The sequence below is a fragment of the Pelobates fuscus genome, chromosome 13, assembly GCF_036172605.1.
Source record: "Pelobates fuscus isolate aPelFus1 chromosome 13, aPelFus1.pri, whole genome shotgun sequence".
Classification (NCBI taxonomy): Eukaryota; Metazoa; Chordata; class Amphibia; order Anura; family Pelobatidae; genus Pelobates; species Pelobates fuscus.
In genome coordinates, this window is record NC_086329.1 from 60,003,378 (window position 1) to 60,019,173 (window position 15,796).

At 39.8% G+C, this 15,796-nt stretch overlaps 1 protein-coding gene across 2 annotated transcripts in view; it reads right to left on the reverse strand.

Annotated features, from left to right (window-relative positions):
• Positions 1–12,924: 12,924 nt before the first annotated feature.
• Positions 12,925–15,796, reverse strand: part of TEDC1 (tubulin epsilon and delta complex 1) — a 51,586-nt gene continuing 48,714 nt past the window's right edge. For both annotated transcript variants that reach the window (XM_063438952.1, XM_063438951.1), the window contains 2 exons: positions 14,705–14,890; positions 12,925–13,870 (listed from right to left, as the gene is read on the reverse strand). In XM_063438952.1, the coding sequence (XP_063295022.1) occupies positions 13,520–13,870; positions 14,705–14,890 (537 nt within the window). In that variant the 3' untranslated portion in view covers positions 12,925–13,519. The remainder of the gene's footprint in view (positions 13,871–14,704; positions 14,891–15,796) is intronic.

Consider the following 15,796-nt stretch of genomic DNA (forward strand, 5'->3'; position numbering starts at 1 on the left):
TTGTTAACAAAAGTTAAAGTATCAACTTGTTCGAAAAGCACAAAATATATTGTAAGAATTGCGCAACAACTGAACAAAATTGTCATTACGTGAATTGATGCCTTGTTGTACTAAACACTGCAATGCATGTTGATATTATAAAATGCAAATAAAAAAAAAAAAAAAAAAAAAATAATATATATATGTGAGATAACAGGAAGTGGTCTTGCTATGCAAGAACACTTAATAAACTCTCAGTTCTACTTCACCCTTCAAAACGTAACTTTGTTTTATTATTGAAAGGGAACCGGTGCTGCTTAATCACTAGCTCTTTTAAGAGCTCTGCCTTACTCTCCACTTGGATCCAGCTGATGGGATATAGCTACTCCATTACTATACAGCATCTTGCCGGGAAGAAGGACGTCTCCCACGGCAGATACCCTCTCTCCACTGGGGTAGCCGTTACACAATTATACTAAATCATGTATTAATTGCATCCAGTTCATTAATACCCAAATATCAGAAATATATAAATGTCCCATCCATAAAAGACGGTTTAAATTTAACCCTTGAAAACAAAAGATGTGAATTGATTTTTAGACAAAAAAAACCTACAAAAGATACTATTTTAAATCTTGAATGGGCAATGTGGGAGGAGGACATAATGAAAGAATACAATCTGTGGTGATGTCCTCTAGTCGACCAAAACAATTTTTTGTTTTAATTTTCTTTATTTTGATTATTTATGTATAATTTTTATTTTCCATTGTTATCTTTTGTACATTTACTTGTAGTTTCATATTGTTTAATATATTATGTAAAGATTTATATATTTTACATATTTTGGATGTATATATTCTTATAGTTATTTCCCCATGTTAATATTAAACATTCAATAAAATATTACCATTTCTGTAACTTATGTTTTTTTTAAAATTCAATAAAAAATATTTGAAAAGAACAATCACTCCTGTAAAGTGATGGACTTGGACTCTAAGAGCCTTGACGAGTCCGTGGCTCAGAGATGCACCGGCCTGGGAGTTGGGATTAACTCGCTCCACCTGCAGCGCTATCCTCAGCATGCAGAATAACTGTCTCTGGCAATTTACCTGTGGCATTGGTTGACTTAATGTTTCATTATAGCTGTTCTCCTTTACCTATGGCACGGATTTCTGTTTCTTGTATTACATTTTTATGGTGTGTCTAGTTTCCAGTGGTACCAAAGCCATTGCGTTATGGTTTAGCATGTTTTACTTTTAAAAAGTAAGTGATTCAGACATTTGCTGGTCTATGCAACTTCAAATTTACTGACTATATACCCGTTTAACCCCTTCACGACGGGTGACGGACGAGGTCCGTCATCCAGGGGATACCCTTAACGACGGATGACGGACCTCGTCCGTCACGCGGTAAAATTAACCCCAGATCGCCGCAATCGCGGCGATCGTGGGGTTAATGGTGCTCCGGTCTGCCTCTGCATTAGAGGCAGACCGGGAGCACCGGATCGGGCTGCCCCAGTACATGTGCCCGCTCTGACAGCATGTCTGAGCGGGCACATGTGCTCTGCATACTCACCTCCGCCTCCCTGCACTTCCGGGTTCAGTGTGAAGTGCAGGGAGACGGATCTTCAGTGATCCTGCCCCCTGGTGTGTAAAAAAAAAAGTTAAATTAAAATCCCACCCCCCTTTACCCATATTAATAAAAAATTAACCCCTTCCCTGCCAATTGATCACTGACTACAGTGATCAATTGGCAGGGATTACATTTTAATATGATCTGATTTTTTTTTTAACCCCTGAGGGTTAATTCTTTTTTTTTTTAACCCTCAGGGGTTAAATTTATTTTATTAATTAATTTAAATATTTTAAAATTAGAAATTTAGCTAGCTGGGGAGGGTGGAAGTTAGTGGGGAATTGGGGGATTTAGTGTTAGGCTAACTAGGGGTTAACGTTAAAAAAAGTTTTAAAATAAGCTTTAAAAAGTTAAAAAATTAAGTTAAAAAAAAGTTTTAATAACGTTTAAGTGAAAAATAAAAAAAAATAAACGCTTTACCCAGTCCAAATAAAAATTAACCCCTTCCCTGCCAGTCTATCACTGCCTACAGTTATCAAAATACAGATCACGGTATTATACTGTGATCTAATTTTTTTTTTAACCCCTGACGATTAACTTTTAGTTATTTTTTAACCCTCAGGGGTTACATTAATTTAATTAACTAATTTAAATATTGTATAATTAAATATGTTGCTAGTTGGGGTGGGTGGGAGTTATGGGAAAATGGGGAATTTACTGTTAGTGCTCCTTACTGCTAGTTAGGGGTTAACGGTAAAAGAAAAAGCTTAGAAAAATGTTAAATCTGTAAAAAAAAGTTTTACGAAAGTTTAGGAAACTTTAAAAAAATGAATAAGCAAAACAAAAGTAAAAAAAATAGTTTTAAAAAGTAAAAAAAGTTTTAAAAAGTTAAAAAATTAATTTAATAACGCTCATTACCACTACACCTGGTACAAGCTAGCGGAAAAATGATGCCACGCTAAGGTTCAAAATATGCCTTTTGAAATACCCTGGGATGTCTTCTTTAAGAAATGGTATGGCTTTATGGGGTATTTGGATTATATAGCCTGGTAAAATACTCTAAAATGGGACATGGGCACAGCGTAAAAATTTAAAGTTTGAAAAAAAAATGGAATGGCTGTGTCCCAAATGTGCCCCTCCAATGTCCACATATACCTGGCAAAGGTACATACGGGGGTATTTTTGTACTCAGCCGACATAGCTGAGCAACATATAAAGTATTATAGAATGGTGGTATACATAAGGTTTGCAAAATATACTGTGCAAACTCACTTTGTGTGTCAAAAAGGCAGAAAAAACGCTTATTACCACTACACCTGGTACAAGCTAGCGGAAAAATGATCCCACACTAAGGTTCAAAATATGCCTTTTGAAATACCCTGGGATGTCTTCTTTAAGAAATGGTATGCCTTTGTGTGGTAGTTTGAATTATATAGCCTGGTAAAATACTCTAAAATGGGACATGGGCACAGCGTAAAAATTGAAAGTTTGAAAAAAACTGGAATGGCTATGTCCCAAATGTGCCCCACTGATGTCCACATATACCTGGCAAAGGTACATACGGGGGTATTTTTGTACTCAGCTGACATCGCTGAGCAACATATGAAGTATTATACAGTCGTAGCACACATAAGGTTTGCAAAATATACTGTGCAAACTCACTTTGTGTGTCAAAAAGGCAGAAAAAACGCTTATTACCACTACACCTGGTACAAGCTAGCGGAAAAATTATACCACGCTAAGGTTCAAAATATGCCTTTTGAAATACCCTGGGGTGTCTACTTTAAGAAATGGTAGGCCTTTGTGGGGTAGTTTGAATTTAAAACTTACGAAGATGCTTGGAAATTGCACATAGGCCCAGCCTCAAAATTCAAAGTTCTGTAAAAACTGATATGGCTTGGTCTCCAATATGCCACTGTAGCTTCACAAAATAGTGCCAAAGACATTCATTGGGGGTGTCTTTTTACTCAGAAGACTTAGCTGAGCATAATTTGGAGGTTTTGAACTTAGTGGCACATATGAAATATACAAAATGCCCAGCAAAAATGCAATCCGTATGTCAAAAAATGCACAAAATTGTTTTTTACCACATACTTTGGCATATATTGGTGAAAAAATGGGGGCATGCTAAGGCACAAAATGCACCTTATGATATACCCTGGAGTGTCTACTTTTACAAATGGTAGGCCTTTGTGGTTTTTTTTGAACAGTCAAACTGTTATAATACCCCAAATGGAAGCATAGGCTCATTAAATCCGTCTCTCAAAATTCTACTGTGAATACTGAAAAGGACAGGTCTCTTATATGGCACTGTAGCTTCACGAAATAGTGCCAAAGACATACAATGGGGGTACCGTTGTACTCGGCAGAAGTAACTGAACACATAATAAAACTTTGTACAGGAATAGCACACACCAACTTTACAAAATACACATGAGAAGTTCTTTGTTATACGTTTGTGTGCGAAAACCCCCAAAAAACACAATTTTACTCCAATATTTAGCAGAGGTTGGCGGTAAAATGGCTACGTAGAAAGTGTCAAAACAACCTTAGGTGAATAGCCTGTGATGTCTACTTTATATAAATATATACTTTTGTGTGGCAATTTTGTTTTATTTTATGGCTATTAGGCTTACAAGACAAACATACCAAATTCTAAAATCGCTCCACATTAAAATTTTATTTTACTCCTTGTGCTTTGTGACCTTTAACTACCAAAAAAAACTGAAAATCCCAGACACATTATATATTCTGTAAATCAGAACAAATAAATGAATTTATTTTTAATTACTTTCCTTAACCTGCACTAATTATGAACACATGATTGCAAAAACTGTAAAAAAAAAAAACAATATTTTTCATTTTTTTTGCATTTTTCTGTATTTTTTTTATAATAAGTAAGCATTTATATATATATATATATATATATATATATATGTTATATCAAATTAAAGCACTTTCTGTCCTTTAAAAAACAGTATATAATATGTGTCGGTGCAATAAATGAGAGAGATGCAAATTGCAGTTGAACGCAAACAGCAAGAAAATGCAAAAATTGCTTGTGTCATTAAGCGTAAGTCAAGCTTCTGAAGCTCTGTCCTTAAGGGGTTAAATAAAAAAAAATGTCAACAGTCCAACCAGTAAACAGGTTTTCAAAAGCATGCCTCTTTCTGTCTAGAAATCATTATTTCCTGTATTAGACATTAACTTACCTAAATAGAAATCGCATAAAATAACTTTTTTTTCTTTAAAGTAAATTCATTACTTTACTTCCCGAAGTTACAAAGCAAACATAATATTGATGAATCCTTATTCACACAACACCAAAACATCACCGCCAAATTGAGTGAAATCTCTGACATTCCCTCTTTTGATCCAACATATTTTACTCTGCAATCATCTTATTTAGAGATTGCGTGTTAAAAAACCTGGAACAAAAACATACATTTTCCACTTGCAACTACTATATGTCTTCAATTCATTCCTAAACAGGAAATTACTGTATATGACTGCCTAGGAATCAGACATGAAAGCGGAAATTCATCTGATTGGCATAAAATAAAAGAAGCATTAAAAGTTTTGGCCTTATGCTCAAAACATATAGAGAACCACAAAAGTTATTTGCTGTTGGTACTTGGTGCCCACCAAACTCAAGAAAATTTTTATATGCACTTCAGATGTATTTTTTAACATTGATTGATTTCAGCTACAACGTTACTGCCCCGCTTTTTGGAAAACATCAAAAATACCACTGTAAGGGTCAAATGGTCAATGCAAGATCATTTTGCTCTGAAAGAGTTAAACTTGAATCAGCTATATGAAATATTGCTTTTGTGGTTGGAGACTTTTGATACTCCGTTTTAACTATGTCTCATGCAAATTGTATTCTGCTTTTACTTTTGTAATGTATCATTGTTTCTCTAAACTGTTATGATTTGTGCTGATAATGGAAAAGTACCTAACCGCATTGTGACAGATCCCTCTGTCTTGGACTGGAGTAACCCTTTTTATTCATTCGTTAGTTGTATTCGTGTTTCTCCGTTCATGTGGACTCTATGAAACTACCGAACGGCCGACCACCCAGTAGAGACGTGTGCTGCTGGTTAACCTCTTGGCCCCATTAGAACGTTGAGGTAAACCACAGACACCTCTTAATTGATACGGTAGTTGGGTGGTCGCCATTCGTATACCGGCCACGAGGTTGCGGCCATTTTAAATCCACGAACACACAGCGACGCCTAATTCATGGAAATCAAAACGGATACTTTTTGGCACGAACACCGCTGCAGCCGTCGAACAAGAAGGGAGGCTTCTTGTTCGGTAGAAAGTCACGAACGGCCCTGTGTTCGGTATTTTGTTCATGAATATGCCATACCCCAGATAGACATCCCGTGGAGCTCATTCGTATGAAAACTGACTTTGTGAACTCTTTGGCTCCACGGCGATTGGACTGTGCGCATAGGATCTGAGCACTATTCGGTACTTTTGTGCGCTCAGATCCTAGCTATCTGGGGACCTGTGGAATGCCGGTATTATGTTGGAAAATGTTACAGTTATGTATTTTTATGTCTTTATGCTATGTTCATATAAAATGGCGTTTAGGCTCTGTCCTGGGAGACAATTGAATTACTTCACAATTATCTCCCTGGGCAAAGCAGAGGGTGCTGGGTAACAAAAGGGGAATGGCTAAGTGTGTACCCTGTGATTGGCTACTGCAATGTCCTTGTCACAGTCTCCCATCTGGTTCCCTAGGGGAGTGTCCACCAGGTGGGAGACCTGCATAAAAGCCGGGCATGTAGCCCTCATTAAACCAGATTCCTGCTGACCCTCAACACGGAGCTTTGTCTCGTCATTGGGGGGGTTATTCGTATGGAGTATGCTTGTTCGTCTGTATTGGGAGAATAGCTGATTCGTATGATTGCTGTTCGGCTGCTTATGGGAATAAGGGAACCGTATGATCGCTGTTCGTCAGTTTGGAGCGCTCAGTGGCTACCTCTGTATTCGGTAAGGGAACGTCCTGTACGGCAGTAACCCCTCTCCTACCGGGGGAGCCGTAACAATTAGTGGCAAGCGGCGGGATCGTTCCTACAGCCAGGGTGTCAGCTACAGAGCCACATACGGATGGAATTACAATATGAACCGAAACGCTCTACCCTTAAGGATTTACTGGAAAGCCGTGGCCGCTCAGCAAGTAACAGGAAGAAAATGGACATTATTACAGAATTGCTAGAAATGGATAACAGCGAAAGATCCAGCTCCAGCTGTGGAGGCGAACCAGCAGCACCTTCAGCAAAGAGGTAATGCAGCAGCTGCAATACCCACTGCACCAGAAAAGAGAAAGGTACCGTTTACTGGTTTTAAAAATTTCAGTGAAACTGAAGGGGAGATTGATGGGTACCTGGCCGATTTTGAAAGGCAGTGTGCCCTACACCAGGTACCCACAGATGAATGGGTCGCTATTTTGTCAGGGAAGTTATCAGGGCGGGCCAGTGATGCATTCCAGGCCATACCAGACGAGGATATTGCAGATTATGGACTGGTAAAAGAAGCGCTACTAGCCAGATACGCCGTCACCCCAGAGGCGTATCGCAGGAGATTCAGGGAAACCAACAAGCAAGCAAGCGACTCTCACGTCGAGTGGGCTAGCAGAGTCCACCGCAAGGCGACTCACTGGCTAGCTGAATGTCAAGCGGTGTCTGGAGAGGAAGTGTTCCAGCTATTCTTGTTGGAACATTTTTATAAGAAAATCGCTCCAGGGGTCAGAGAATGGGTACGGGATAGAAAGCCCCTTACCATGGCAGAAACAGCTTCTGCGAATTGGGCATGATGTGCCGCTAGCACCGCCTACAGAATCACTCAGAATTTCTTTTGGCCCAATTTCAATCAGGCAGTGCGACAATATTGTAGCATGTGCGACACATATCAACGGGAAGGGAAGAGGGGGGACCACCCTAAGGCTAGACTTATGTCCATGCCTATTATTGGGGAACCCTTCTCTCGAGTAGCCGTTGACATTGTGGGTCCACTGGCCAGGGCTAGTTCGTCCGGGAAGAAGTACATTCTCACCGTGGTGGACTACGCCACCGTTACCCAAAAGCAGTAGCCCTGTCCAACATTGAGGCAGAGACAGTGGCTGATGCTCTGGTTAAGGTCTTTTCTAGAGTGGGGTTCCCAAGGAGATTCTCTCCGATCAAGGAACCCAATTCACCGCTATGCCCACCCAGCAGTTATGGAAGGTGTGCAATATTAAGCCCTTGCTTCTATGTTTGGACTGGGGGCTGTGCTAAGCCAGGTCGGGGAAGATGGAGGAGAACACCCTGTCGCATACCTGAGCAGGAAACTATTACCACTAGAAGTGAGTTATGCGACAGTGGAAAGAGAGTGTTTGGCCCTTGTCTGGACCCTTAAGAAGCTAACCCCCTATTTATACGGACAAGAATTCTCCTTGATAACAGACCACAATCCATTGGTATGGCTTAACCGGGTTGCAGGGGACAACGGCCTGGCCCTGCAACTTTACTATCACCTACAGACCCGATAAGCACCATGGTAATGACGATGGATTGTCACAGCAGACGGATCCTACCCCAGCTTCTCAGTCCGGACATCCCCAAGTTGACCTGTTAAAGGATCAAACCGGGTCTGCCAGAGTGTCCCACAAAGGGGGAGCCGTGTTACAGATCCCTCTGTCTTGGACTGGAGTAACCCTTTTTATTCAGTTGTTAGTTGTATTCGTGTTTCTCCATTCATGTGGACTCTATGCTGTTCCCTTTTTATGTACCGAATAAAACTACCGAACAGCCGACCACCCAATAGAGAAGTGTGCTGCTGGTTAACCTCTTGGCCCCATTAGAACGTTGAGGTTACCTGCAGACACCTCTTAATTGATACGGTAGTTGGGTGGTCGCCATTCGTATACCGACCACGAGGTCGCGGCCATTGTTAATCCACGAACACACAGCGGTGACGCCTAATTCATGGAACTCAAAACGGATACTTTTTGGCATGAACACCGCTGCAGCCGTCGACCTCCCTTCTTGTTCGGTAGAAAGTCACAAACGGCCCTGTGTTCGGTATTTTGTTCATCCCTTGGAGCTCATTCGTATGAAAACTGACTTTGTGGCTCCACGGCGATTGGACTGTGCGCATAGGATATGAGCGCTATTCGGTACTTTTGTGCGCTCAGATCCTAGCTTTCTGGGGACCTGTGGAACGCCGGTATTATGTTGGAAAATGTTACAGTTATATATTTTTATGTCTTTTTGCTATGTTCATATAAAATAGCGTTTAGGCTCTGTCCTGGGAGATAATTGAATTACTTCACAATTATCTCCCTGCGCAAAGCAGAGGGTGCTGGGTAACAAAAGGGGAATGGCTAAGTGTGTACCCTGTGATTGGCTACTGCAATGTCCTTGTCACAGTCTCCCATCTGGTCCCCTAGGGGAGTGTCCACCAGGTGGGAGACCTGCATAAAAGCCGAGCATGTAGCCCTCATTAAACCAGATTCCTGCTGACCCTCAACACGGAGCTATGTCTCGTCATTGGGGGGATTATTCGTATGGAGTACGCTTGTTCGTCTGTATTGGGAGAATAGCTGTGCAGCAGAAACCCCTCTCCTACCCGGGGAGCCGTAACACGCATGTCTACGTTAAAGGGAATCTCCAGTGCCAGGAAAACTGTTTTCCTGGCACTGGAGGGTACCTCTCCCTCCCACCCCCCAATCCCTGGTTACTGAAGGGGTGAAAACCCCTTCAGTCACTTACCTGAGGCAGCGGCGATGTCCCTCGCCGCTGTCTCCTCCTCCGCAACGCTACTCCTCTCCATTGCGTCAGCCGGTGGGCGAGATCCCGCCCACCGGCCGAGGAGACCTAATGCGCCCATAGGAAAGCATTGATGCTGGAGGTCATATAACACGATGCTGGAGGTCATATAGAGCAGGAAGTGACCTCTAGTGGCTGTCTAGTAGACAGCCACTAGAGGTGGAGTTAACCCTGCAAGGTAATTATTGCAGTTTATGAAAAACTGCAATAATTACACTTGCAGGGTTAGGAGTAGTGGGAGTTGGCACCCAGACCACTCCAATGGGCAGAAGTGGTCTGGGTGCCTGGAGTGTCCCTTTAAGTCCATGACCCAGACTGTAAGTATCGCAAACTCAATATTAAGATGATGCTTTCACGTTTGATGTTAACAGACCCCCATGATTGGTTGGTATTGCCGCTGATGCTGTTGATGGATACACCCCTTGACAAACTGTTTTATATATACACACAATGCAATTCATTAAACCCTTTGAATGCTTACTGATAATCTAAACTAATAGAGTTGTGACTTCATTGAGTATTCCCAGCAGCTGATTATACAGAGACAAGGGAAGCAGAAACGGGTTAGTGCATAAGTCCATGGCAGCGCAAGGGTTTCCAGACCCTGTGGTGAATTTCCAGCAGCTTAACAACCACCTAAATCTGAAATTATACCATTCATTTGTGAGAACAAGAGATAAGAGCTAGCTATTATAAAATCACCTCTCTTGCATACAAGACTGAGTATACTCTGAGAGCAGTGGGAAAATACAGCTAAGAAAAAGGTTGAAGCACTATTTACCAATGATCTTTTTCTTTCTTTCTTTTCATATCATTATTTTGATAAGATCAAAAGTAAATATGTTACAAACCCTTTGAAGGTGTTACACAACACAGTATAGTAACTTGTGAAGTACCCAAGGTGCAACCTACTACTACAACTACTACCACATCACTACATAATTATGAGGGTTGCAGCACCCCCCCTAACTTCTACCCCTTCTTTTTATCCCTCCTCTAATACGGTTTCATCTGGAAATTTTTCTTTATCCCCCATAATTATTTCTTTATGCCCACTGCTTATTCATGTGTTTTCTGTATGTATTTCGTGTGTTTTGCCTGTTCCCCATTTGGAAGCGCTCATACGAACGGAACCCGTTCATCTCCCGAATGGGGACCACCCTGATTTCCGATTTAGAACGCCCATTAGAACGTTCTGAAACCACAAGGGAAATCATTAACGAATGCTCCACTAGTTCGTATAGCTGAACGCCAACCAGGGGAAGTATTTGTATCCCGAACTGTTGTGCCCGCATGGTTTCAGGTCCCAGTGTCAGGGCTCGCCCAACCTGCTCCTAATGGAGCTATAATCAGTGTCCTCCCTACCTGGGAGCTACGAGGCCAGGCTCGTAGCTGTCTATAGAGCGCTCTCCCCAGGGCTACCTAAGTGGAGATAGCCACTGGAGAGAGGCGCAAGTCCCAGCGGGATCCCTGGGGCTGTGAGTTGGCTTCACAGCCACAGAAGTCCCGCTGGCTGCCTTGAGGCCGTGCCGACCAATAGGAGAAGGGGCTCCCATTTAAACTGGGTTTGCACCATTTTCCTGATAGGTCGGCACGAGTGAGCGCTGGTCGTTGTGGGGTGCAGGCGACCAATCAGAGAAGAAGTGCCCATTCAAACTGAGTTTCACGCCCTTTCTTCTGATTGGGCGGCGAACCTCCTCTCCTCCCTGAACGCTGATTGGCGCAAAGTTTTGAATTCACCGGACTAAACCAAGCAAATACATTTTAATATTGTCAATAAATGATACATTTTGATACACTTATGGCTTTTTTCCTGCTAATATAAAGGAATGTGGTCCTTAACCACATATGCGCATTGAAGTGAGCCTAAATACCGGCTCTGGGTTTGTGAGTACCTAATTCACTATTTTACATATATTGTTTATAGTACAGGCAGTACTGCACTATATCCCCCTTCTATACTCATATAGGATTGGATTGCAGAAATAAGAAGAAGGGAGAGGGTCGCCTACACGGACCCTAAAGCGCAAAAATCTGAGCTAGATTCAATAGCTCAGAAAAGTGTAAGTTGACAATTGGCATTTATTCATAAATTCATTTTCTTCTAAAATACAGTTCACACTATGTTGTGTATCTCTTTTTGTTTTGTTTAAAGGTTAACATGAAATTATTGACAACGTAAAAAGGAAAAATTATTGGGTAAAGGTTTATTTTCTTCCATATCTATTTCATTTTACACATAAGCGATTCACCGGTTCCCCCATATATGTAATGTGTTTTACGGTTTTCATGTATGTAACTGTGTCCTGTGAAAAAACGTAAAGCGAGGAACCGTGCTGTACCGTGCGCCGTGGGAACCGATCCAGGCTTGACAGGTAGGTCTAAATTTACGGTTTAGGAGTCCCTGGGACGCGATCTACGACGAAGACCGGGGTAGCTGGATGGACGGAAAGGCCTGCAACAGGATTCCTGGACACAGCTTGCCGCGGAAAAACTTCTTGTGGATACAGAATACCAAGATGGCGTCTGAGAGAACCCGGAAGTGGATCCTCATTCACCGCTGACCTCGAACAGTAAGGAGCAAGGTAAGGGGTGTGCCTTAAGTAGGCTAGGAGTGGATACCAGCACCTCCCACAAATCCAGGCCAAATTGCCTTAATACACATATATATATATATATATATATATATATATATATATATATATATATATATATATATATATATATATATATATATATATATATATATATATATATATATATATATATATATACACATATACACACACACACACACACACACACTTAATTTTGTTTATACATACACACATATATATATATACACATACTTAATTTTGTTATGTATTAATTATAAGTTACTGAATATATTGATGTAAAATATAAAATATATATTTGAAGAAAAGAAAAAAAAAAGGTATACATTTTAACAAGAATTATGTACTATTCCAGAACACATTTTTTACTTTTTTTTCCCCCCAATCAAATGTAATTAAGTTGGTGTTAGCAGACACCTCCTACCCCTGGTTAAGGTTAAAATATTATCCAGGTAATATTATCTACTCCCTGGGAGTGGAAAATCATACCCTGTCCAGTTTACATTACTTTTTTTTCTACATTTTCACCTATTTCCCTAAGATTTATAAGGATGGTTCAATATTTACTGCTGTGCAAGAAGATCACAATTAATGCTGGAAATGGAATGTAACAATGCATGTATTCAGCAGACATAGTTAAAACAGTTAATAAATATGGACCATTAATGGAAATTAATATTTTCTGATTGTATGTGAAACAGGACTATTCACTAAATTTTGAATTGTAGTGGATTGAAAGATGAATGGAAACAACTATTATTACATTTACTTTTCCCCATATTTCACAAATGCGTTTGTGAGGTATGGAAAATGTGTTACATGATCTGAAGATAGATAAAAAGGGAGGAGTCAACGACAGAGTGGTCCACTGGTTTTCATGTTTATTACATAAGTTTGCAACATTTTTCAGAACATGAAACTTGTAAAAAAATAAATCTCCTCCTCCTCCTAGGATTTGGCTTCTCCTCCAGTTCAGAATGTAACCAGATTGACTTGCATAGTTATGTCTTAAATCTATAATATGTATTTCAAAGAAAATGGAACATTACATTAGAAAATGTTGAAAATATTATAGGTGACTTTTAGTTCATTTTTGTATTAAATTTATTTGTGCAATTTCCAGAAAAGTGGCAGCTCACCTTTAATAGCAAGACAATCAGTTTCAAACTGTATAAAGGAAATACAGTTTTTCCCATTGCTCTATATTGCTTTGGAAAAGGAACATCAGACAGACCGTGGAATTAGACTAAAAACACAGAGCCCCCCTCCCCTGCGCATGCGCATTAGGTCTCCCCAGCCGGCGGGGGGCGTGATCAGTCTCCCCCGCTGGCTGACGTGATGAAGGGGAGGAACGGCGGCAGAGGAAAAAGCATCGACGTGGGACATGTTGCTGCCTCTGGTAAGTGACTGAAGGGGTTTTTACCCCTTCAGCAACCGGGGATGGGAGGTGTGAGGGAGAGGGGACCTGCAGTGCCAGGAAAAATGATTTTTTTCCTGGTACTGGAGAGTCCCTTTAAATATGTACTATACATATTAGACATGAACTTTTGAAGGGGGGATACAAATAACTCCTTCATACTGTTCAATAATATTATCCAACCTAACCCTGCATTCTTCTTGCAGCATCTGCATTTCAGTTTCTAACTCACATTCGGCTCTCTTTAGTTGTATTATAAGGTCTGCAGCAAGCATGGATTTAGGGTTTGTGTAAAACGAAATGTTCTGCATCTCAAAACAATTGTTAAAAATCAAACTAAATTGACCATTAGTCTCTTTTGACTGGAAACTATGTTTGAAATCTTGTATTTTCTTTAGTGCTTCTTGTTTATTCTTTCTCGCAGTCAAATAGACTTCTTTCTCGTCAAGCCTTTTAAGTTCCTTAATCTGTGAAGTATAAAACAAGATTCATTTGGTTGTAGAGATACATTTTAACAGATCTATTTTTGATTCTAATCTACAACAATATGTCAGGGAGATGACTATATGTTTTTGTTGACAATCAAATCTGTCACGTATTGTAGGTTATGGGTTGTAGTGGTTATTTGTCTAGGATGTGTCTGTGCCATCTTGGTTTGATCTAAATCAGTGGTGTTCTCAATGCGCAGGGACTGCCCCATCTCAGCTGCATTTCAGAATTAACCTTTTCATATTCTTAATGTCAATTATGTCCAACCTGGTTAGAAGGGCATTGTTATTGCAGTATAACAGAAGTGACTTTGGGGTGGTTTGGAGTGTTGAAAGGAGTACTGGTTTATATCAAACCTTTCCTAAATGGTTTGGGTATTTAATCAGAGGAAGGCATATGTATAAAATACATATACAATAATAGCTCTAGTGGTTATGGTGCTTTGATTGTTACTTTAAAAGTCAGAAGTTTTCTTCAGTTTATCAATATAATTTTTTTATTTTTTTTTTTTAAACGAAACTTTTCTTTATCCAATCCTGGTTCCCAGTGTGTTTCACTGATTCACAATCCCATGCCTCAAGTGAGAATGCCTCACTATTCATATCCCAGGGAATTAACAATTTAGCTTGGCTCTTTCTGTTGGCTTTGTAACATAGCAATACAGCTGTTCAATTTGTGTGCCTCGTTCCTACAGAAAGATTATTTATCTGCCTAACTTTATATGATAACTGTAGTCTACCATTGTACCAAGGTACAAGTTACATTTTGGTCATAAAACCAAACCACTTAAAATGCATTTATTTTTTGGATACCTGTTGATGCCATGCTGATTTCTTGCAGAACAACATCTCTTGAAGCCTGTTATGTATGTCTGCTAAATAATTGCTCACGTCCTCAATATCTTTGTTAAAACTATGACAAATAAACTCAGCCATGTTGTTGAGGTTTTCTTCTGAAATACTTTGATCATCATCACAGCTAGACATAAGGATGCTTTCCTAAATGTATTTAAATCAGAAACAACATAATTAAAATGTGTATGCCTTCAACTAGATAAAATAAACCACTTTAAAATAACAATGTCATGAGTTAACTTTTGACAGACTTGACTGATAACCAAGTATATGCATCTTTCTTCAATCAGCAAAACAACTAACTTTTTCATAAAAAAAATAATAATTTTTTTCCTCTTATATAGTGTGAAGGAAAAAATATAGGAACTCTCCCTCTCTCCCTCCATCCTACCCTATTCTATACCTGAGATAACTGCAGGAGGTATTTTTAGTTCTTATCTCCAGCGTTAGAGATTCTACTAAACAGGTACTTAAATTTCTAACCACAGAAGCTGCCAGCTACTTTTGTTATACTTTTGGCTACATGCCTGGAGTTACTGAGATACATAGATGCCAAAGCACTGTCAGAGTTATTATTGTTTACCACTCAGTGAGTACTTACTAACAATTTTGTGTCAGTTGGCATTCTGGTACCAAACTGTCAATTGACATACCATTGAGGAATCTGCATTAAACTCCTTAAGGGTACTTACCATCTAACCTGCAGTGTGGACCAGCCTCTGCTATTTTAAATTTTATGTTTTGTATATATGTGGATAGTACTATTAGTTTATGTTGTAGTTGGTCTCTTCTATCCCATGAGACTTTTTAGTGACAAACACTTTTTTTTTTTTTAAAGTTATGTTTTATTTTAGCAATATTTTTCTCTAGTATTCCATTATCGCTATACCAGTTACTGCATCCTCTGCTCCTCTCTTCTTTTTTGCTCTATTCTACCAAAGGGGTTATCCCCCATCTAGGAGGTATGCACAGGCATTATATTATATTTTTCTTCCCTTTCTTCTCTATTCTCCCTTATAGAGTTCCACTACTTGTCCTTCGAACCTCCCT